The sequence below is a fragment of the Urocitellus parryii genome, chromosome 8 (genome assembly GCF_045843805.1).
Source record: "Urocitellus parryii isolate mUroPar1 chromosome 8, mUroPar1.hap1, whole genome shotgun sequence".
Lineage (NCBI taxonomy): Eukaryota > Metazoa > Chordata > Mammalia > Rodentia > Sciuridae > Urocitellus > Urocitellus parryii.
This window is the reverse complement of record NC_135538.1, coordinates 50,325,575-50,350,538: the sequence shown is the minus strand read 5'-3', so window position 1 is coordinate 50,350,538 and position 24,964 is coordinate 50,325,575. Positions and strand designations below refer to the sequence as shown.

General features: G+C 38.3%; 1 protein-coding gene across 2 annotated transcripts in view; it reads right to left on the bottom strand.

The window, feature by feature from the left end:
- Lama4 (laminin subunit alpha 4) overlaps positions 1–17,002 on the bottom strand; it is a 135,171-nt gene extending 118,169 nt beyond the window's left edge. The window contains exons 1-2 of one of the 2 annotated variants that reach the window (XM_026395057.2): positions 16,914–17,002; positions 16,432–16,714 (exon numbers count right to left, since the gene is read on the bottom strand). In XM_026395057.2, coding sequence (XP_026250842.2) covers positions 16,432–16,617 — 186 coding nt within the window. In that variant the 5' untranslated portion in view covers positions 16,618–16,714; positions 16,914–17,002. Of the gene's footprint in view, positions 1–16,431; positions 16,797–16,913 lie in introns of those variants that run through there. The other variant, XM_026395058.2, reaches the window with a different exon arrangement.
- Between the last annotated feature and the right edge of the window lie 7,962 nt (positions 17,003–24,964).

Sequence of the window (24,964 nt, the reverse complement as noted above, 5' to 3'; positions counted from 1 at the left end):
AAGGTTTAAACAAAGAGATCATAGTCAAACAAAAGCCAGAATAGTTTAGATAATCTGAGATGAAGATACAATGTATTATATCTAAAAAAAATGAGCCCACAATGTAGCTTTTAAAATAATTAAATGGAAGAGCAAACAAAGAGATGTCCTACAGGAAAAATAAAAAGAATCAAAAACCAAAATTGGTTATTTACACTGAACATTTTGATAAACACTGCATGTCCAAGAACACAGATACAGGAAAAATGTGTTTCATCTGCCAAAGTAACCACAAATACTTTTTGAGATTAGGGAGAGCCTAGCCCTTTAGTAAAAACCCAGAGGTTTTAAGCACCTTATACAGAGTATTATCCTCCCCTCATAAAGATGATTCCCTGACCTTACCATGATATTAGTATCATCTAAATGTAGTATTACCTTCACATACTGAGGATTTTCAGACTGGGGAGAGAACAAGGGATGACAATGTCTACCACATTGAAAGTGAACAATGGAGCAAGCAGTCATTTAGAGCTGCCCTGCTTTCCAAATACCTTTCTGTTTGGTATCAAACTTGGTTGGATCATGTGTGGACTGCCCCAATCCCCTGAAATACCTTTAACTCTTTGTCATCTATTAAGTTCAATGTACATCTGAGCAGATGGTGTTCCTGGGCCAAATCCCTGGATTATATCATATATAATTCTATAATTCTGTTGTGAACTGGGAATTTTTCTTTTGGGAAACAAGCTTGACATATTTCCTTGCTGTTAGAAGACCAGGGTACTTGGCTTTACAATCCACAATGGAAAAGTTCTCTTAAGTAAGGTGAGGATGCTGAAATTGTTATAAAACAGGTCAAGAAGGTCATAGTGGGGGTACAAGTGCCAGAGCAAACCACTTTGGTGCTATCATACATTTCGTTTTCTTCATTAATTTATCATGTTTCAACAGTTTTTCTATGTTAGAGAGAAGTTTCTTGAAGTCATGTGGAGACCTGACTGATGGCTGTGTACAGGGGGAATACCAGACATGATGTGGTCTGAGAATATTAAAACTTAATTCTTCAATTGTTTTGAAACAAAAGGTTTATTGTTCATTTTTGAAATAGATCTTTTTTCCTTTTAAGATCAAGGATGTTCTGTTTATTTTTCTGAGACCATCAGAAAACTCCAGCCGGAAATTCTCAAGTCTGAAAAGCAATAGCTCTTGAATGCTTACTTTCTCAGAATACGTGTAGAGAGCATTGTTTAGGGGGCTGATGGCCTTATGAAGACAAGGCAAAAATCCCCCAAAATGAAAGAAAAGGGATGAATGATGTAGTTATAAACTGAATTCAAAATTGAGGTAAGTATAATTATCCAAAACCAAGAGAAATTTTAAAGTTTTAGTAAATAATTACTTACTTCTAAGACACAGATGGCTACAGAAGGTAAACATGATACAGCTCATTTAATGTCCCAACATACATATCTTCAGGTGTTACTCATCCACATTTTTCCTTGCATCCTGGCTCTGGGATGCAGTAGGCCAAGAGGCCTTCCCCCAAAGCCAGGAAACTTGGGTGTGGTTCCAGGTTTAGAAACCCTCTGTGGGATCTTGGGGAAGTGACCAAATTCTAGCGCTAGATTCCTCCTCTTCAGTGATCTTAGCAGCACAATGGTATCTAGGCTTTTCCTATCCTAATAATCTATAGGTGTATGAAACTTCCTGCTGACTCAATAAGGTTACATGCTAGGAGACTTTGGACAAATCACTTAACATCTCTATGCTTTCACATGTTAGATTCATAATCATGACTATCTGGTTTATAAAATGGTTATGAAGATTAAAGATGGAAATATGTAAGAAAACACTTTGTAAACCTTGAAATATTGATAATATTTTTTAACTGACTTATAATAATTGAAAATTCCAATGTTTGGTGGTCAAAATAACATTTGTCTAATACAATAACTTTGTAAAAAGCTGAAATCTTCAAGTAATAGGTTGAAAGAGTTATAGAAAGCTTTCTTAATCCATTTGATTAGTTCTCCCTAGAGAACTTGAATATGTTATAAGGCCCTCCCCCCAAAAAAAGTAAAAAAAGAAAAAAAAACAAGGGGAAAAAACTATAGCTTGCTTTCATGACTGTAAAATATTTATTGATTCACTTTTTTATTTAAATAAAAAAATAAAGTTTTAAAATTTTATTTTCTCTGACATAACATTTATAATGGAAGCAATTTGGCTTTTAGATATCACAGAAATGGCTTTTGGACTATAGATGGTATACTGAGGGAGAAGAAAATAAGCCTGAGGGCTGTCTTTTTAGCTCTCAGTAGAGGTTAGATGTACCTGGTTTATATTAAAATATAGTTTACATTTTAAGATAAGATGATATTCATTGGGATGGAATAATTGATATAGAAAAATAAAAGTTACACAAACATCTGTCCATTCCTACACAGATCAAAAGATAGTGGTTAACTTGCCTGTCTACTACCATCCTATCCTTTCTCCAAAAGTTTTGTGTTGTTTTCCTCACACTCCCAGGTAATGACTGAGACAAAAGTGGAATTTCCTAGGAAGGAGCCAAAAATATCATCAGACAAGGAACAGGAAGCATAAAAATATCTCTCAGGAGAGCACCAATTGTTTGAAGATTTTAGCTCATGTTTGGAACTGTTACAGAGGTGCTCAGAACATCAACAGTTTCCTGCAGACAGCAACACATACTGGCTGGAGGCAGGTATAGGTGCTGTTGGGATGAATGAGCTGATTTGAATAAGATTTTGGATAATATTTTGAAGACTTGCCATGATTTAGAATATCTATTTGGGAGGCTTCAGTACAGTGGTTTGCAATTTTTTTTTAATAGCAAACAAACTTTTTTTTTTTAAACCAGTGAAATTCTATATGGAATTTATCTATAACTCAGTTAAAAAAGAAGATGCTGTGGTTGAAAGAGACAGGACCCTAAACTTCTGATGCTCATGCTGTCTCAGCTCATGTTGTGTCCAAGGCATTTCTATGTTGCCTTGCTTAAAAGCTATGGATCTAGTAGGCCTTTTAAAATTAAAAGGTCCCTGCACATATTCCCCATGATTTAATACATTTCTATAAACATCAGGAGCATCTTCTCCCTCATCTTGTTCTCCATACATGTGACAGTCCATCTTGATAGAACCTTGGCAATGATCCAAGGTTTTCTCCTTTCCAGACCATGAACACCATACAAATCCAGGTCCTTCTGACTCTTCCCTGGACAGGTACCAATGAACAACATGGGTTATCCTGATTCCAGGTTCTCTGCTGCCTATCAGACCACCCATCCAGTTACCTGTTTCCAGATTAATGTTGACAAAGACAATTTTTATTGTGTTTCCCTTTCTTCTGCTCTGAAATCTTCAGTGTTGTCCAGTCCAACAAAACTGGGAATATTTCCCTTCCTAGAAGAAACCCTGTTTCTTTTTTTAATCCAGTTTATCCCCTCAGCCTATATTCTCTTCCTCAATGTTTACGATTGAACTCAAGAGCCACCTCTTTCATGAAGTTACTGGGAAACTCCCACCAGAAACAAATGCTTTTTCTAAACATCTAAGAATTTTTATAACACAACAATTTACTTGTATTATATTACTAGTGTGCTTGTTTGGTCTTTTTGTGTTTTATTCATCTTTTGTAGGTACTTTTTGTTAAATATGAGAGTGAAGATATAAATACTTATCCATCATGTGTCCTTGGACATGTAGGGAAAACAAGGTAGCAATACAAGGCATGGGTACTATTTTCCATACTCCAAAATATTCAATTAAAATAAAACATGTATAAATAATATGAAATGCTAAATTTTTAGTTTGGGCTAAAGTTAAAATAGGGTAATGACACTAATTATTCCATAAGAAACTCCCTTTGTAGTTATAAAATTATTTTGCCTCATTAAAAATGAGATATTACTTAACATTTCATTTGGTAAATATTATGGGCTGAACTCTATTCTCTTAAAATTCATGTTAAAGCTTTAACCCCCAGGGTGACAGTATTTGGAAATAAGACCTGTGAAGAGGTAATAAATGTTAACTGAAATCATATGGGTAAGTCTTAATCAACAGAACTGATGTCTTAAAAGAAGAAGAAGAAACAACAGAGACCTCTGTGTATGTACATAGAAGAAAGGCAATGTGGAGACCTAGTGACAGGTAGCCATCTGTCAGTCAGGAAGAGAGCCCTCACCAGCTGACACTGGACTTCTATCCTCTAGAACAGCAAAACCCAACAAACAAATAAATAAACAAATAATAAAATAAAAAATAAAAAATACTGTCCCATTGCATAAGCCACCCAGTCTAAGTGTTTGTTATGGAAGCCCTAGCAGACTAATGCAATGGGCGAACTATTACAAAATACAAGGCTAGAGGTAGATGACAGATAGTAGAAATCCATGGGCACAAAATGTTTTGGGGACCACTACTCTCTTACATTCCCCTCTTCTGGTTACAATGGACTTCACCAGTGAGTACTGCCACAGCCATTCTCCTAGTCCAGGAGGGCAGAGGCTACTCTGTCCTACACGGAATCATTGGTGCTTTGAATGATGCCTTTTAGCACTAGGTTATTATTCCTTATGTGCTGAGTGAATAACTCACTTATTTAAGCAACTTGTTTTATTCATTGCTTGACCATTTTTAGGAAATTATTAAAAGCCCGTGTTTCTCTTAGGTATGACTTAAATCCTTTCTCTTGCTAAAATTCCCTTTTTTTTTCATTTGTAGTGAAAAATATTAAAAGGTAAACTGCTCCTAAGCCTTAAATCCATTTTCCTGTGATTGACATACTTTGTCTAATCATTTCCCTTCAGGTCCCATTTTTACTACAGGTCAGACTCTTTTCTCATCCTTTTTAAGTTCTTCTAAGTTGTAGGTCTACAAAATGAAATCAGGACTCCAGTGGAAAAAAACAACCCTCAGCAAAGATGGAGATTCATGAATATATGCATGTGTATATATATATATATATATATATATATATATATATATACACACACACACACACACACACACATACATATGACTGTATGTGTGTATTTATATATATTCAGAAATATGTCAACTTTTGTTTCTCTTATGTCTGAGAGAAGAATTTCCCATGGTTACCAAGATGATATAGTCCATTTGCTCCATAACTCTATCACTTCAAAAAAAAAAAGTCAAAGCCTAAACATACCACTAATTCAAATGTTCTTTACAGATTTATCAATTGCCAAGCCCAATGCAGCATTCCTGAATGTTACTGGGGACCATCATTAGCTGAGCTATTGCTAAGATTTAGAAGCAGATGTTAGAGGCATTATAGAGAGCAGGTTAAACTTTGGAGCAAGATTGAACTGGCTTAAAGTAAGTTACTCAACTGCTATATGACTCAGTTTCCTTGTCTGTAAGATGGGGTAATATGAATGATTTTTAATAAGGTAGTTATGAGGAATAAATAAATTACTAATACACATAAATTACTTAAAACACCACCAAGACATAAGAGGTGCTAATCAAATGTTTAATAATTAAAGGTAAAAGGATAATAGAAATCAGCCAGTTAGCTGTCTGGGTTGAAGTATCACTGTCCTTTAAGGCCACAATAAAATAGTAATCTCTTAGGGATAAGACTTCACCAAGGAGCCTGGCGCCTACAGGAAGGATGGGATACTGCTTGATACAGAAGGAAATACACACCCTGACTCAAATGCACACCCCAGTTCCTCTAGCAAAGTACTCACATGAGGAATGGCCTTGGCAATTTTCGCTTTGGGGAAACCAGCTCTTACATGTCTTATAACATTATCTTTCCAGTCTAGGACACAGATTGTGTTCCTCACTCCGTGGAGCCTCATTATCCTGACTCAGGATGACTCCCTTGTTTCCAAGAAAAACATCACAACACAACCATTTCCTAGAGTCTCATCAACACCCTATTTCCCAGCAGATTTCACACATAAATTCTTCCCCTCCCCTTCTCTCCCCTCCTTTCCCTCAAGGACGTTTTCCAACAGTTCCACTTCAGATGTCAGGAAGGGTCAGGTGGGAACAGAAACCCTCTATGTTATTTCATGTCTATTCTTATAACACATTTTCTAGGCTCCTGCTAGGGTGGACCATGGTTTCAAGAAGAGCATTACATCTTCAACTCCTCCAGATGCCTGTCCTGAAGCAGCAGTTTGCTTTGAGATTTATTTATTTATTTATAATTCTAAAGGTTGTCTTTTAAGGACTGGGGTCTAGTATCTGAGTGAGACTGTGAATTTCACTTGGCCAAGATTTGGCTTAATATTTTTGGTCCCGCCACCCCCATATATCAGAAGAGATTTCCATTTCTGGATTCACAATTTCCCCTAAGTCCATTCAAAATTCAAGCCCAGCAGCCTTTTAGAGCTCAGAATTTCTTATATTTTAATATACTCATGAATAGCCTGGGATATGGTAAAAATTCAGATTCTCGCCCTTGGGTTCTGCATTCCTAATACGTGTTCAGGTGATACTGATGCTGCTATTTATGGACCACACTTTGAGTAGCAACCTTTTAGACTCACTTCCCCATAACCACAAATAATCAGGGCATTCATACTCCAGGGCAAGTCCCCCACCTTCCAGAGAATTTCTTGAACATGTTTGCTTCCAAATGTCATGTTCTGCCTAATCTAGAGCAAGCTTTTAAATGTCTTTAAAGCATCATTAAGACCCCATGGACAAATGTATGGTGTATAATATAAATGGTGATTTCATTTGATGTTTATAATAAATCAACAATCTTTTGCTTGCTTGTCCTTACTTTCTCACTGAGTGAAAATTCTTCCCTGGACCCTCCTACCACTTGACATTTAACTATTAGGTAGTGACACATGTTTCCATATCTGTGTTCTCTTCCATTGTTATACCTTGCTGTCTTTGTGTAATGCAGCTTCAGTTTAGGGTCATTTGGAAGGATTCTGATAGGGTAGGTTGTGGTATTCAGGAACCTCCCTGTGGGAGACCACTGACATTGGCTGGGCACACCAGGATGCACCTGTATGCATGTTGGTGTCCGCCACTAATACTGTCTGGGGAGCCTCCTCAGTGTTTCACCTTGGAAGGACTTATGTCTACTGCTAGACCCATGCTCTGTCCTGCAGATCATCTCCAACTGCCACACTCTGAAATGGTAGGAAACAGGAAAAAGTACCCCACAAAATGTCTGTTCTGACCCCTTCAACCCTGTCAGTGTCCTGTGTTTCCCTCAGGCTTGTAAATCTTGGGGTTCTGGTTGGGACAATGGTTTTGACTATGTGATTCTGCTCCTTAAACCTGCTTCCCTTTCCCTCCTGCACATTTTAATCTACTTTGTTAGAATTTTGTTGCTAGAAATAAACTTTTCTTTCTTTCTTGCTAAAGAAATTGAGGCCACAGAAGAAGAAAGGTCTTTCCAGGTCCCTTGGCCTAGAATATGATTTTTTTTTATTAGTGTTGGAGAAGAGTTAGTTCCAGCCCTGCTCCCAGGGCTCAGAAGAGTTAGTTCCAGACTTAAGCCCAGCTCTACTCAATTCTGTGGAGAATCTCCTACTGACAATCTAACATAAGGACAGATAGAAAAAAACAAAGAGTAAAGTGAATAATAATATAGTAGAGGTAAATTATTCTTCTTTAAAATCTCTTAAAATATATTCATGTAATAACCTCTATTCTAATGCTAAGGATGATTAAGTCCATTGAAACAACTGGAAAGACTCTTAAGGCCAGAGTGAAAGACACTGTTCCTTGTACTGCTATTCCTGAGTTTCCCAACCTCCTCTCTGTCCCCAATTCAGTTTCTTCCTCTGAAAAATGAGAGAATTAAATATCTAAACCTCCTTTCTATATCTAACATTTTGCAATTCCTTTGATTTCATGGTTCAAGAATTATGCATCCGATAATAACTTTCCATTAACTCTCAAACAGGCTTCAAACACCCTCAACCAGGTCTCCCTTATGTTGAATTCTGTGGTGGTAGAGGCTTCTGAGCTTGCCTCTTCTGAGTAGAGTTTTGGGTGTCTATTGCCATTGATCATGACAGACAACAATATTCAGGGAACACAATGGAATGAGGCAATTATTCGTGTACTACAATGAAACAGCAACCTATGTCCAGACATTCAGACTCTGTCTGTCTTCAAATAGCAGGGATTTAGCACCTTGCCTGTGACCTGGGGCATGACAGAAAACAGCCTGCTGCTTCCAGGGCTCAAGCAGGAAGAGAGGTAGTACTTAGGGCATGCTCAGCTTGTCCAATTGTATCACTGTTCATCAAGGGGAAACAGGTCATGAAAGTCAAAAGGCACTGTAGACTAACTTGCTATGGAAGAACAGGCTTGCCAGCAATTTTAAGCCTGAGACCTGAAATTTGTGCTGTGGTGCTATGCTATGATCACAAGTTTAGGGAAGGATTTTTGCTCTATTTTTGACCATTCTGCAGCCATTTTGATTTGTCTATTATCAGATTCTAGATTTTTCTATAGGCCTAGCACCCCTGGGTCTGAGAATCACTAGACAATCCTCTTGTCTATGGTGGGTGTCTATATTATGTAGTACTTTGAGCTGACATTTGGCTTTATAGTGCTGCTTAGCTCAAGATGTCATGTTGCAATGCATTTACAGACAGCAATATTCCGTGAAGTAGTCATGTCCTCAAGGCAGGTTTTACTGAAGTCATTCCTGATCCCTAGAATCTCTGATTTCCTTTAACACAATCATGCCACTCCTGCTAATGGAGAGCCTAATTTCAAAATAAATATTCATATACAAAGTTTGCACCGGGCTTAGGGGCCCTTTTAGCTATAGGCTTCCGCATTATTACCATTCTAATCTTTAAGAGACTTGTATTAATGCAGCTGTTAATGTTATGGGATTTCTCCAACTTACCAGTTCTCATGAAGTCATAAATGTAGATCCTTCATTACATTTAAGTAAACACAAGTAGTCACCAAAATACAACATAAAAACTAAGAAAGTCCTAAAAGTGAAAAGAGAGTAATTTTGCATCTATCTCTTCCCTAGATTTTAAAGGTGAATTTGTTTCCTTATGTATTTTTCTCTTATGCAGAAAATTTGGGTTTGACTATGGAAATTTGCCCACTACCATTCCCCACTGGGAATGTTGTTTCCCCCAACTTTCTCGGGATAAAAAGACTCAGATTCAGAGTGAACTGCTGGCAGCTGAATTTCATTAAGACTTTGATGGGAAACTTTAGTTGGAATTACAAACATCTGTGGTTAAACTTCCCTTTAGTAAACCATTTCCCAGAATTTAACTTTACTACACCAGGAGTGAAAAAGAAAAACAGTTGAACAGAGAATGCTGCTCTTTTGCAAATACAGGAGTAGATATTTAAATATTTGGCGACATGGTCACTATATCTCGGTGAACTAGCAGATTTACTTATTTTAGAAAAATAACTGTTTGAAAATGCCAAATCCTGAAACTCAAAGCATATACTGGAAATCTGAATTTAATAGTTTCTAACCAATCAAATGTTTCAAAATTATGTGTGGCCATCATATTTATATGGTTACTAAAGCAGGGGAAAAACCATAAAATAGGGGAGGGTTTGGGTAATTGTTTACCGTACAAAACTATGATATGTCAGAGTTGAGGATTTGTATAAAAATAAAAGAAAGGTTTTTGTCTTTGTCGTATCAATGATGTTGGAGTTTTTGTTTGTTTGGTTGTTTAGCTTTTCTAGGGATTTAGACAAATCCATTCATTTCTCCCAACTGTACAGATCACCCTATATTTCTGGGGAAAGATTGTTTAAAGAGTCATTAAAGAGAACGATTATAAAAGCTGAACGGTAGTTGCATTCTTCTCCAGGGTTGCATAACCAGCAAAATTGTAAGCAAAAGTTGAATGCAACCAAATTTGGAGCATAAACAAAGATTTATATAGCAATATACTTTTAACAAGATATTACATAGCTTTACCTGTGGATAGATAAAAAGAGTGAAGGGAAGAGGGAGTGGAAGGAGGGACAGAGGAGAGAACTAAGGGCTAACTTTGTGTCAGGCAGTTTATATGCTACTTCATTTTTAAATTTCATGACAATCTTGCAATGCAAATACATTTCTATTTACTTTACAATCAAAAGAACTGAGCCTTTCAAAGATGAACTAATTTGCCTAAAGTCAATTGGCTAGAAAGTCCTGGAGCTGGATGCATGCATCTGACCACATTCATCTGGTCACAAGCCCATGATCTGCCTCTGATGAAAGGTGAATTCCAAATACTGCAAAACAGAGACTGCAAATAAATAGCCCTCGGGCTGAATCTGATCTTTAGATACTGATCTAAGCCTACAGGGTATTTTTTTTTTTTTTTTAAACTGACTCAGCAGTTTCACTTAGGAATCCAAATACTGTCTTCTCTTGGGGGAAAAAAAAAAAAACACACCAAAAAAACAAAAAGCAAACCAAGAAAACCTGGCAATGCTGAGAGGTGGCTACCCCTCTATATCCTGTGACTCAGGGGTTCCTCACTCTTTGGATGTATTTCTTTCACTGAGCTAGTTCCACCAAGTTATTTTTTTGCCTGGCATCTGTAGGTATCTGAATTTCAAAAATTCCTTTGTACTACAGGATCCAGCAATTTCATTTCTGAATATATCCCAAAATCACTGAAGTAAGACTCAAACAGATATTTGTATACCAAAATTCATAGCTGCATTGTTCACAACAATCAAAAGGTAGAAATAACCCAAATATCCAATGATGGAAGAATGGATAAACAACAGCTCTGAAAAATGAAATCTGACACAAGTTCCAATATGGATGAGTTTGAAGACCTATTCTAAGTGAAATAAGCCAGCACAAAAGGACAAATACTCTGTGATTCTTTCTATAATAAGTACCTTGAGTAGGCAGAAAGCAGAATGGTACCAGAGGCAGGAAGCAGAATGGTGTTTGCCGGAGGGGAGGCTAAATATGGAGTTATTATTTAATGAGTTTTAGTTTGGAAACATGAAAAATTCTAAAGATGGATGGTGGTAGTGTGCATAATATCAATGTACTTGGTGCCACTGAACAGTATACTGAACAATCGTGAAAATCATAAAACTTACGTTATAAATGTCTTTATGTGTTAAAAAAAAAACCCTCTGATTAAATCAGGGAACTCTGGAATTATCGGGAACAAGATTCTCTATTTTCTAGTATTTAAAATAATAAAGTCTATAAGACAGATCTTGTATTCCTATAGGTAGTACTCTTTTGAGTCCTTTACCTATTGCCCTAAATCAAGAACTGCTAATGAGGACCTTAACATCATGGGGAAGACATATGTTTAAAAGGGAACATAGGATGCAGGGTGCTGCTGTACTTAAAAAGAGAGCCAGGGAGACACTGTGGCGTATTGGGAAAGAGAATGGAATCCTGAAGCTCGGGCAAGGTACTTACCATCTCCAAACATCAGTTATCTCCTACACCTATGTTCATGGGACATAGTAGACATCAACAACTGTCAGGTTTTTTTTTTTTTTTTTTTTTTAATGAGTAGTTTAAAAAATAGCTATGAGCTGGAAATGTAGGTAGGTGAGAGAGCACTAGCTAGCATGTGAGGCCCTGGGTTCAATCTCCAGCACTACAAAATAAATAAATAAATAGAGAAATGAACAAATAGAAATAAATAAATAGCTATTAGATTATTCAGGAAGGGGAGCTATCTCAAATCTTTGGTAATCCTCAACTAATTTTTTACAGCTTTTGCTACTCTTCTAGCAAGCACTGCATAAATGTTGTCTGAATGGCATTTTCTATTTATTTTAGAAAATTTTAAAAAATTTAAAAATTTTAATTTTGCTAAAATTATCCTCACAGATACTTCTACTTACTCAATCACCTTCTCCTACATATTTCTGGACAGTCAACTGCTTTTATAAACTTTTTCCTCATTGTGCTACTTACTAAGCACAGGGCCTAGACATCTGCACTATGTGTCTGTTTCCCAGTGTGTAATGAGATAAAGATACTCCCACTGATTTTTTCAGGAAGGTACAAGGGAAAAACTGTGGAAAGTTTTGGACAAATGTCTGGCATGTGGCAAGTATTCAATGAGTGTTAGCTATCCCACCACTATGATATTTCAACTCTTCTAAAATAAGTTTTTTAAAAGCTTCTTTGGTGTTTGATGAATAGATTATTGTGACCTACTTGAGTAGCTCAGGAATAACACTCCGTCTACATTACCTCTACAGCACTTGCTAGTAGCCCCTGCCATAGAACATGGGTTCATTCTGCTTTGCATATATTTTCCTCTCTTGGATTGCTTACCCTTTGAGAGTAATGAGAGAGACCCTGCTCTCTTTCTATCCCTGCTGGTGCCTATTTTCTTGCTCTGCATGGTAAACTCCAAATGTGTTTTTTTGTGTGAATAATTAAGTGAATGAAATAATGTTTGTATGTAGGGAATTCAATTTACCTAACTAAATTTTTGGAATAGCCGTACAGGATGATGGTCTTGGCTAGTGACTGGAGGTCTTACAGTAGTCTTATGAGATCTTTTACAAAGTAAAGGGCCAAGATAAGAAAAACAAAAGCAGGTAGTGAAAGAGACATAACTGTCTTTTAATAAATCTTTTGCAATCCTTTAATTGCAGGGTGCCTAACAATGTGTTCTGGATGGGATCCCATAACAACAATGAAAAGAATTGAGAAGGAAAGTCCTTTGGAATTACTCTCCTTGATAGAGCATCTTTTAAGCAAGCTCCTCATTTGTCTAGGGCTGGGAAGAAACAGAACTCATGGAGCAATGATTTTTTTTTTTTTTTTTTTTTTTGGAAGGAAGTTAACACAACAAAAATGACAACAGCAAAATCCAGTCAAGTTACTAGGAGATAAGGTCCTGTTTTTCCCCTCTTGGATTAACAATTGTTAAGTGCTTCCCTTTTCATTATTATCAAAACCAGGAACAGCACCTGGTCCTCATTGTCTCTATTTCTCAGTGTCTCTGTGTGGCTTCTTTTCCAGTCACAGAATGTCAGTCTCTAACCCAGTGTTCCTAACCTTGTTTAACTCCTGCTTCTTTTTGATTGACAAGAATCTCACTCTACCCAAGAATACTCCAGTAATCTTCTTGAGGGATGTTTTCATCTCTATTTCTGGAGCCCCTCAAATTCTTTTGCATTTCTATATTGATTAAGGAGAATTTTGTATAGTTTTACTTGCTTCCATGTGCAGGACAAAAAGAATAGACATTTTAAAACAATGTGAAATATTACAATATTGAATATTCTTTTAGGAACTACCTAGTCTCCCCTTTGCCCACCCTCATCTAGAGAAAATTACTGCTTTCACCATAAATTCATCAACAATGATTCAGTGAATTTCTTTTAAAGCAGAATTTGGAAAAATCCTCCCCACAACTAGTACAGAGTTACCTATGAGTGTGCCTTTTTTTCAGATTCTTTCCATCCTGGGGGAAGCTTGGTCTATTAAAAAAAAAAAAAAAAAAGGAGGGGCCTTCCTCTTCTTGGTCAGCCAGCACTCTCCACCCTGTGCAGTTTTCATACATTTGCTCCCCAACTCACAGTGAGTGCCACAGTGTGCCAAAGTCCCTGCCTTGGGCCAAGCACCCAGGGATGGAGCAGACACAGCCCCACTGTGGAGGTGCTGGGAAGGAGCTCAGGAAGGCCTTCAGCCAAGCACAAGCACCTCCCATGGCTCCATGCTCCCTTTAGTTATTTTCTTTCTTCCCTTTGAAGGAGATTTGAGGAATAACCATTCATAAAAATTCAATTCAAATAAAGAGAATGCATTTTTAGAATACCTTCCCATCTGAATTTTGAAGTTCTTCCTTGTCCATGTTCTCTCTCTCTCTCTCTCTCTCTCTCTCTCTACACACACACACACGCACACACACACACACACACACACAATCCCCTGATGCAATCCAGTGAAGTGGTTATGACATGTCATTAAGTCTCCAAAATGTATTTGGTTTAAGATCTGCTTACTGGTTATAAAGAGCATGGGAAACCTAATGGTGGGGCGCCGAGAATCGCCTTGGGACCACAGGCTAACCGGAGGCATTATGTGAAACTATGCACTGGGAACATAATTACTTCGATCCCACCCTTTCTACACCATATACTTTGACCTTCTGGGAATGACTAATATCTTTTTTGTTTTTTTGCTTAAACCAAAGGCCTCAATTGGCATTTTGAACCTACTAGACTCTGATAATGTTACATATTTAACATACTATGGGACATTCTTTCTAATTGGAAGGATACAACAAAGGAAGACATTATATATTACATACACATAATATTAATAAATAGTATTAAGAAAAATAATACCATAGAAATAAAGTTCTAAGAAATATTCCCAAACAAGGATTTCATTTAATCTAATCATCTATGTATTTTTATAATAACTCTTAGCAAGTATAAAATATTTATAGCATATCAGGCACCAGTTAAGCATTCTGTCTATATTTTATATAACTTCATTATAATAAATATGAGATATAAAGTAGATATCAATAATTTCTCTAAGCCTCAATCAGTTTCTTGATATGCATTTTGAGCAACTATAATTTGCCCAAGGTCAAGGAGTTTGAGATTTAAACTTGGGACCATCAGTCTAACAGCCTGAAATCTAAAACAATTTGTTGGGCTACTTTCCTATTTATTATTTTGTGTAACACATGAGCATTATGAAATTGCTGTCTCAACATTTAATTAATTAATTATTTTTGTTTGAACCCAGGGCCTCATGCATGCTAGGCAAGCACTCTACCACTGAACTACACCCCTGTCCAACATTAATTTTAAGGTACTCTAATACTCAAAATAATTATTTTCTTAATATTTTATGGAATGAGAGTTACAAAAAGTTATATTAGATTTATTAGGAAAAAAGATTCCTAGATAAATTTGAATTTCACATAAACAGTGAAAACATTTTAATATACATATGTCCTGTGCAATATTTGGGATATGACCCCAAATTTATCCATTGTTTATCTGGAATTCAAATTTAATTGGGCATGTTGTGTTCTATCTGCCAATCCTAGTCAAGCGTTTCATTCAGGGACTTTCCATGCTCAAAGCAACAGGTGAAGATAAAGCTTCACCAGGATTAATTCCAAGACTGCAGAGAAGCAATGTTGTCCCATTGTGTGGAGTCTCTCCTGGTCTAGCCTCTCCCAAGTGTCTAGGAGTGAAGCTGACCAAAAGCCATGTCCTTCTCCTTCTCAGGGAGGTTATGTTTTGCACCAGAACAAGAACTGGGTGTAAGGGCTGTATCTACTCTCCTCCTAAGTGGTGGGGGTTGTGAGTAGGGCTTACTCTGGATCATCTTCATGCATCTTTTTATTTTTTTAAATCAATAATTAATAACTACAGTTATGTTAACAATTGGTAGAATTAAGAGCAACAGTACAGACTTCAGTGATGTTAGAAATAGCTTCACTCCACTCAACTATTTTAGTTGAATGGTTACTGTAACCATAGATATAGGATATGGTGTGTGTGTGTATGTGTGTGTTTTGTTAGGCCAATTGCTCTTTCCTTTCCCATGAACTTAGGTGACTTCATTTTCCTCCTATTAAGTATCTCCCACGCACTGGACATACTGTTGTCTGTCTGAGCTCAGGGGGCTCTTAAATCATTTACTCTGGAGTCATTCTCTTTCACCAAATTTCCATGCTTTGGTTATGTTTTCAACTTAAAAGCTATTGTAAGGTATTCAAGTGGCAACTATAATTTGAATATATAGCATATTACCAATGGAATATATTGATCATTTTAACTTCAGGGATGGGACTTGATTTAGTCTTGCTTCTGGAATATAATGGTTTATTTCTATTTAAGATATCTGCTCTGTAGTTTCCTAACAACTTCTTTGATGGCCCATTACCTCCCACTTAACCCTTCACTCCTCTCTGTACAGACCTTTTGTTTAATTTTAGTCAAAAAGTTAAGTCCTGAGAGGAAAAATGTTATGTTCCCCTTGTCCCAAGAGTAGAGGAGCAGGAAGGCAGTGACGGGGCACATACATTAAGAACTGTGGCTTGACAAAAATGACCACTGGGACATAAAAAAAGCATTAATAATAATAACAATAAATAAAATCACTGATGTGTTGCTACAGTCCCAGATGAGTCTAACAGACCCACTCAGAGCATGAAGGACACATGCACTTTTGTGAGTTTGAATAGACATGTTCCAAAGCCTCAACTTGTAACTCATAACACCCAAACCCAACTTACAAAGTGGAACTCTCTATTTCAAGTTTCTGAACTGTTCTAGTCTAGGCAGTGGGAGAGGGAAAGAGGGAGGGAGGAGAGAGAGAGAGAGAGAGAGAGAGAGAGAGAGAGAGAGAGAGAGAGAGAGAGAGAGAATATGAGAGAATATTGTGGCACAGCCCGCGGGGCGCAGGTGCCCCAGCAGGGTGACAATGGCAGGGACACTGTACCTCGGCAGCAGGAGGCAGGCGTCCCGGAGCCACGCGGGGCTCACTCGTCTCAGGCCTGCCGACCACTGAGCTCCCTTCGAAGTCAAAAGGAAAGGCGTTGTCGTCCCCCGACGCTGCGCTGGAACAGGCAACACCCCAGAGGAGCCACAGAGACAGGACTGAGCACCAGGCTGAGCTCAAAGCCATCTCCCCGCGGACATCCAACAGCGCTTTCCGGGACTCTGGAACTGTTGGTCTTCTCCGGTCCTCACGGGGTGCGCTGCTGTCTGGTAATTTACCTTCTCTGGGTCCAGATGTTGGGACGCCAGGCAGCCCAATCAGCAAATTTGGAGGGGGGCAAAAAGGGAGAGTGAGAAAGTTAGCGAGAGTTTTTCTTTCTCCCTCTGATCTCCCTTCTTTTCCTCCCTCACTCTGTCTCACTCGGTCTCTCCCCACACCCCCCCTACAGGCGCCCCGGAGGAGGTTTTGGTTCAAGAACCTACAGATGGACGGAGCTTAAAGCCCAGCATCAAAAGACGGGACTGGGGGTGCGACCCGCCAGCGCGCTCTGCGGCCAGGACGGAGGACTGCGCTGGCTCTTCTGGCTTCCTTCCCACACTCATTCTCACCACTCCCTTTCACCTTCCACTTCCAGTCCCTCCCACTCCAAGTTGGCTTTTCAGACACTGAGGTCCAGCCTCTCCTTGTGGCCTCCCCTCCCCTCTCAGTTTGGAGCCCCTCCAAGGGCTCCAGATGAATATTCAGAATTTGCAATGCTTCCTCACATCTCTTATTTATTTAGTCCAGGTGCCAGATGTCTTATCTATATTTATATAGATCTTTTATGTGGCCCCAGCTAGTTTGCAGGAAAGTGGGTGGAAAAAGGATTCCAGGGGAGGGAGCCAGTGGTAGATGATCCTAGGAGACAGAGGGGCAGGGTGCCCACTTTCTTGAGCAAGGTTTGTCATTTTCTAGAGATGGACTGCTATGCTTTGTGCTAGTATCTTGTCTTGAGTCTTGTCCACCACCCTGCTTCTTCCTAGCAGTCTTCACCCAGAGGGCTTGGGAGAAGAATATCTTTTGCTGCAGCACTGGAAAATGACTTCATTACTCAAATGCATGAACTTTTATTTACAAAGAACATCTTGTTTTCATCCTAAAGAGGTGCTTTGTAAGGGACCCGGAACAAGGCTTGTAGTGTATGAGCTTGTCAAATATACTGCCCACAAACCCGACCTCTTCCTCTTGGCCTGTAATCTCATGCCTACTACATCTGTCTGCGTCATGTAACCTTTCCAAGACTTTGGTAGAAGTTGGGCTATAATTATTCCAGGGTGCCCCTGTGGGTGGGTCAGTGGCCTGCAGTTGATAGGTGTCTTTGTTTACATTGCCTTCATGACGAAGCTTTAAATATTTCCACAAGACCCAAAAGTGGCTTAAAAATGTCCAGATGAGACAACCATAAAATAACATCCAGGTAAGATTCTAGGGATCTGAAATAATAGATAGTCATGCAATAAAGCATCTTTATGAAACCTAATCATTAGCTTCATTTCATAGAGCAAGGTATTTTGTCTAAGGATAAACAGAACAATCATGTATTCTGTACTTAACATATGCTGGATATTTGGTATATGTGATTTGTAGACTTCATAGCATTCTTGCAAAGAAGTCTATTATTTCCTATTATTTCCTTTTTATAGAAGAAAAAAGAGAGGTTCAGAGAGACCAGGACATTTTCCCTAGGCCACCCAGCTGCTAGAAAGCTGAGTTGAAATTTGAATCAGGGCCTCCTGGACTAAAGCTCCCCTTTATGTCTATATTATACAGAAACTCACAAAAAAAAAAAATGAAAAGTTAAGAGGCAAGAGAATTAAATTCTCCCACTTTTTGAGTGACTCTTCTATGCCAAAATTCATATAAATTATCTCCTTTAATTTTATCTTAATAATAATCCCAAGAAGCAGGTCTTGTTATTTGGCAGTGGGTAAATGGTACTATGGTCTAGGTTAAGTCTCATGGTAATGAATCTGAGACATAAAATATCAACTTCCCTGTTCCTAAAAACTGTTCAAGCTTTTTCAGGATTCAGAAACAGAACTGTAGGACTTGATCTAAGCTGTCCTTGAGAAGCAAGTGGAACCAAAACTCTCTAAGGAGTATTGCTAAGGAATGAGAACAAGTCCAGTGGACTTAGATTAGAAGTGAGGGGTGCTGTCAACAGTTGTGAGATGAACAGGAGTTATGCACAAATTCACCTGGACCTGTGGAGCGGGTATGGACTCTCCCAGCAAGACTCCCGTGACAACCACTTTGCCCTTTATATCCCTTTACCCTGGCTGCTTAAGTTCCTTCACCACCAACTGATCTGGGAGACACATTTAACTGTGTGTCCTCTTTTCTTGTTGGCCCACATTCCTTAAAGCTTATTGGTGTGATATAGCAGATAGGTGCCCTGTACACATGGGGCAGGAAGCCTTGCTTGTTAACAGTAAGGACGCTGATTTTAAATTATAAAATAGCCAAAGCCTGACAAAGCAAAATGAATTCTCATAGATTCCAGAGTTTTTTTGTAATGTTTTCATTTGAAAATATAAAAATAGTAATGAAAGGAACCATTACACTAAATTGTGGTCATCTTTCACATAAACAGCTTAACCTACTAAATTAAGTGAAAGTGCTTAAAAATATATGCTTGGTTTGGTTGGTTCTTTGAGAGATTTATATTGGGTGACAAGATGACCAGACTCTGAGAAGAAATAATAATTCTCAATTATTCTGTTCTATCTTCCTTTAAAAATTAAATAATAATAATAATATTAATTAAAATATTAGTGATTAATATTCTATCACTGCAGTACACCAAATCTGTCCATATTTGTTTTCTGAAGGATTATATCCTCTTCATCATTAGTTGTCAATTAATCAGTACACTTTTTAATTTGACCTAAGAGCTCTTCTTCCTGCCCAGCAGGGAGTGTCTAAGTTCTGAAAAAAGGCCCGGGCTGTGAGGATAGTTGTATATTCATCTGGGACCTTATTTTTGATTAAATATATTCTTCCCACAATTTTTTCCTTATCTTTCTGTAGGCACTATTACTATTTTTGAAGCAAATACTATACTAACATTGACTGCTCACGTAATAACTCTTTAATTATATAATATCTTCAAGACTTAAAGAAGAACACACTATTTCTAAAATAAGCAACCATGTTTATTTACCTGTGGCTTGAGTAACCTCCCATTTGCTGAGAATAGCCGTTCCCATTTCTGACTGCTATTGGGCTTCTCCATGTATCAACCATTCATTGAGGCTGTCATGGATCATAGAGTGGTGGGACAGACAGGCAAGGAGAGGTCATGGATGAGTCTTTTACCACAAGTTGAAGGTAGCAGAACAAAGGGAGTTATCTCCTTACCAAAGGCCCACCCCCAGACCACCAAAGGCCTGAGGGTAGGAGGATTTTATTCTTGCTAAAAGTACAACTGGAGAGCATTTCCAGTGCTTCTGCTTTAAAAGCATAACTCTTTTCCTCTCTCTTTTTCCTAGGATTGAGGATGAATATTTGCCAAGCACTATGGTGGCCATTACCTCGGGTGGGACTCCTACCTTCCCCAGAATCAAGGGAGTGCTGATCCATCACCTTCAAAGCACAGCAGAAAGCAAGGAATTTCAGGAAGGCTATGAGATGAAATGGCTTATCCAAGTATACCAAGCCAGGTTGTGCACGATGAGGACCCCACACCTTCCAACTAACTGCCAGACTTCTTGTTGCTTCCCAAACCAGACCAAGCTAGTTTTAGTTCTGGCAACACCAGACCTGGTGGTTTTTAGGCTTTATCAAAAGAAAGTTTTAAAATTCCCTGATGAGTCCCCCAGTGCAGTTATCAGAAGGTAAATATCAAGGCTGCCTATCCCTTGGCTGTTGGGCCTATTCTCAGCATCCAAGGATCCAGTGAGGGTGTTGTTAACACATCCCATGTGCCCTTCTGTAAATAGAAAGTTGCGTCAGATGCTATTTTGGATTTGTAGGTGCTAATCTTGACATAACTAGACAAGAGGGTTGTTGTGGGAACTGTGTACTAGTGACAATAATTTCATGATGATGTTGGTCAGAGAAGTGAGCAGGAGCTGAGCTACCCCCTCCTGTGAGGTCTCTAATTGGTAATCCTGTAGTAGGAATGGAAAATGTAAGATTGTGTCTCTTTTTCTGCTAATACTCCTCTCCTCTCCTCTTATACTGAGATTCTCCTTCATGAACTGCCCTGGTGGAAGTTCAGACAGTCTGAGGAGGAGCAACACAGCAAGAGAGCTCAGAGATGGATGAGGTTTTTTAAAAGCTGTTTTTCCAGCATTAGTTTTCTCAAGCTTTTATTCAGGATGTGGATGGTATGTGCTCTATTTAATGTGCCTCTTTTTCTGTCACAGCCTTATTTGGCTTGGAGCATATTTTACCTGTATTCTTTACCATCCACCATCTATCCATCCATCCATCTGTATATTTATTTACTTAATTAGCATTTACTGAATACTATGAAATCTCAAGTTCAGATGCTAAGAATAAAGTAGTCAAATCATGGCCCTGTTAAAGAGTCAAGGGTTGTATGGGCCAGATATAAGGAGACTCTGTAAGGAGCGCAAAGTGATTATCAGGCGTTCAGAGGGGAAGTCTGGACAAACTGCTAATAATAACTAATAGAACAAGGCTTTACTCAGATGCAGCTGGGGGAAGTCAGGGAAAGTTCTAGAAGAAGGTGGCAACTGTGCAGAGTCTTAACAGATAGGGCAGGGGAGGCACTGAGTTCCAGGAGTGGAGAAAAGCTTATGAAGAGGAATGATGCAGTGGTGTCACTGGAAGGGCAGGAAGTCATGTGATTTTCACTGAGCCTGCATAGGAAGAAAGTGCCTCTCCAGTCCCCCACTGGCCTCTCAGACTGCCCTTCAGTCCAGGCCCCACATGCCACAGAGGATACTCTGTGCAAATATGAGCACTAGGGAGCTATTTATAATATTTATACCCTGAACAAAATCTTGAGCAAACTGATGGGAGCAAGAATCATTTTCAAAAGGCTTCATCCATCTCCTAGCACTCTTGCTATGACTCCTATTCACAGTGGTCTAGACTTCTATCAGGGTTGCTCATGAAGGAGAATCTCTGTCTGGGAGCCCAGGAGAATTAGCAGAAAAAGTCACCTGATTTTCTCTGCTACCTGGGGATCAGTTAGAGCCCTCATGGTAGGAGATAGCTTGCACTTACTTCTCTGCTTGATCTTATCAAAAAATTGTTGCTTTAAGTGAAAACATTTAAGCCTAGCAATGATATGGTCATATTTGTATTCAAAGAATTAAAAATGTACCAGATAGAATAATTATACTAAAATTGGAAATCACAGATACTGAAAAAGGAAGAAATAATAGTCATCAGGAATCATACCATTGGGGGGGGCAATAACTCATAACACTGAAAATGTTTTGCTGCAAATACCTTCAGACTTTTGTTGTATCTATATGAATGCATTTAGCCTAATTTTATATATATTTTATATACTCACATTTTTACATATATCGTATGTTTTGCCCATTTTGCATTTTTCTATATTTTTATAAAAATAAATCTAAGGGACATAATAATTTTAACTTTTTCTCCACATCAGTGTGACTCCAATATGGTACTGTGACTTTCAATGCCACATTCAAATTTGCATTTAAGGAGGATCATCTTGTGAGGATGCAGCCTCCACTGGAGGGCAAGTTGAGAGATGAGTTAGGAGGCCAGGAAAACCTTTTCTTTTCAAGTAGGCTGTGTTAGCCCTGAGGACAAGGACTGTACCCACAAACAGGGGGACTTAGCATTTGAGAACGATAGTAGCAATAAAGACATCCTGATGCTCGTAGTGTGGCCTAATGGTCCTAACAAGGATTATTGACCTGCCTGTGCTGCAGTCAGCCCTTCAGGTTTAATAGGATGATTACTTCATCAATGCAAAAAGAAAGTGATTGATGCTCCTGGTAATGTGTTCAGAGGAGAATAGCAGGTGTCAACATCAATTAGCTCAGCAATAAAATCAATATAAAATAGAAGCTCCTGGGACGTGATAATGAAATGATATAATTAGGAAGAATTGGACAACATTCAAAAGAGAAGCACTGAGAAACTGTCTTCTTGTAATCCTGCACCCACCTCACTCTCAGTTCCACAAAGAGACTGTTCACTAAGAGAAAGATTGCTGTCACCATAGTGGGTACATGAGCAGGATGAAGGGCTTTAAGTCTGATCTAACCTGCTTTTTGTGAGAAACTACAGAAACGAATGTGTAAGATTTTAACTCGAAAGCTCTATAACCCAGTGCCTCCCTTCCATTACTCTCTAGAAAACGTATGCCAAACATGCTCACTTTAGGAAATCAACTAATTTTAGAAAAAAATATTTCTAAAGCAAGTAGGGCATAACCATAATAATGCCTCAAAATTCCACATTGTTTTAGTTTGGAATCGAAATAGACTTATTGCTTTTCCTGCAAGTGAGAAACTGATCTGGTTCTAAAAGGAAAAAAATGTAGATCCAGACTTTCGAGAGAAAGATTTTCAAATCACCATCTATTCTATGAATGCTTTTAGTTAGATATGAGGTATCCCCAGAGATCTCATGTGTGAGACAATGGAAAAAAGTTTAGAGGTGAAATGATTGGGTTACGAGAGCTTTAACCTAATCAGTGTATTAATCCACTGATATGGATTAACTGAGTGGTAAATGTAGGCAGGTAGGGCGTGGCTGGAGGTGGTCTGTCACTGAGGAGTATGCTTTTCGGATATATATTTTGTCTCTGGACAGTGGAGCTATCTCTCTGTGTCCTGAGATGCTTTCCTTCACACACTCTCTGCCATGATGTCCTGCCTCACCCAAGGAATGAAGTTGGCCATCTATGAACTGAGACCTCTGAAACCATGAGTTTTTTTCCTCATCTATAATTGTTTTTTTTTTTTTAGTTGTTCATGGACATTTATTTTATTCACTTATTTATATGTGGTGCTGAGAATCAAACCCAGTTCCTCACACATGCAAGGCAAGTGCTCTACCACTGAGCCACAACTCGAGCCCCATCTAATTGTTCCTTTTGGTTACAGTGGCAGAAAAATCTGACTAAAGCAACATCCTTTTTCCTTGAATAATTAACACTCTGAATTTAAAGATTAATTATTCATCATCCACCCATTCAACAGATATTTTTCAAATGTCTACTTTGCAAGCTGCACGTTTCTAGACTTCTGCATCAAAGAAGAAATAAGACAAAAATTCCTGGCTTCATGGAGTTTACATTCTTTTTTTTTTTTTTCCAAGATACTTTCATTTTATTTATCACGTGTTTATATATATTGAATTTATGAACTATTTTAAATTTTCACAATCTAGAAAATAATTAAAAAGACCTGTTAGTCTATTTAGATTTACCACAAGTCATTTTTTTTTTTTTGCCATGTATACATTGGATAAAATTGGTAGGTATTACAGGTACATATAAAACCTCATAATCATTCTATGATATTCCTTTTCTCCCTAGAGCAAACCCATACCCTAAATTTCTTACATGGTTTACATATAAGAAAAAAATCATAAAAATTTTATTTAAGTATAATATCATACAGAAAATTAGTATAGAGCCAAATGAATTTCACAAAACAGTATCCAGAACACAGGAGATAGAGAACATTAGGAGCAGCTCTCTGAGGCTCTTGTCCTAACTGATAACTGAGGGTTGTTTGTACCCCCAAGTTCTTCCTGATAGGGTCTTTTTTTTTTTTTTTTTTTTTTTATTGGTCGTTCATAACATTACATAGTTCTTAATACATCATATTACATGGTTTGATTCAAGTGGATTATGAACTCCCGCTTTTACCCCGTATACAAATTGCTGTATCACATCAGTTACCCTTCCATTGATTGACATATTGCCTTTCTAGTGTCTGATGTATTCTGCTGTCCGTCCTATTGTCTACTATCCCCCCTCCCCTCCCCTCCCCTCCCCTCCCCTCCCCTTTTCTCTCTCTACCCCTTCTACTGTAAATCATGTCTTCCATTTGTATTCTCTTGACTTACCCCTCCTTACCTCTTATATGACATTTTGTATAACCCTGAGGATCGCCTTCCATTTCCATGCGATTTCCCTTCTCACTCCCTTTCCCTCCCACCTCTCATCCCTGTTTACTGTAAATATTCTTCTCAAGCTCTTCGTCCCTACCCTGTCCTTGTTTACACCCCTTATATCAAAGGAGTCATTTGGTATTTGTTTTTTAAAGATTGACTAGCTTCACTTAGCATAATCTGCTCTAATGCCATCCATTTCCCTCCAAATTCTATAATTTTGTCATTTTTTAATGCAGAGTAATACTCCATAGTGTATAAATGCCACATTTTTTTTATCCATTCATCTATTGAAGGGCATCTAGGCTGGTTCCACAGTCTTGCTATCGTGAATTGAGCTGCTATGAACATCGATGTAGCAGTGTCCCTGTAGCATGCTCTTGTTAGGGCTTTAGGGAATAGACCGAGAAGG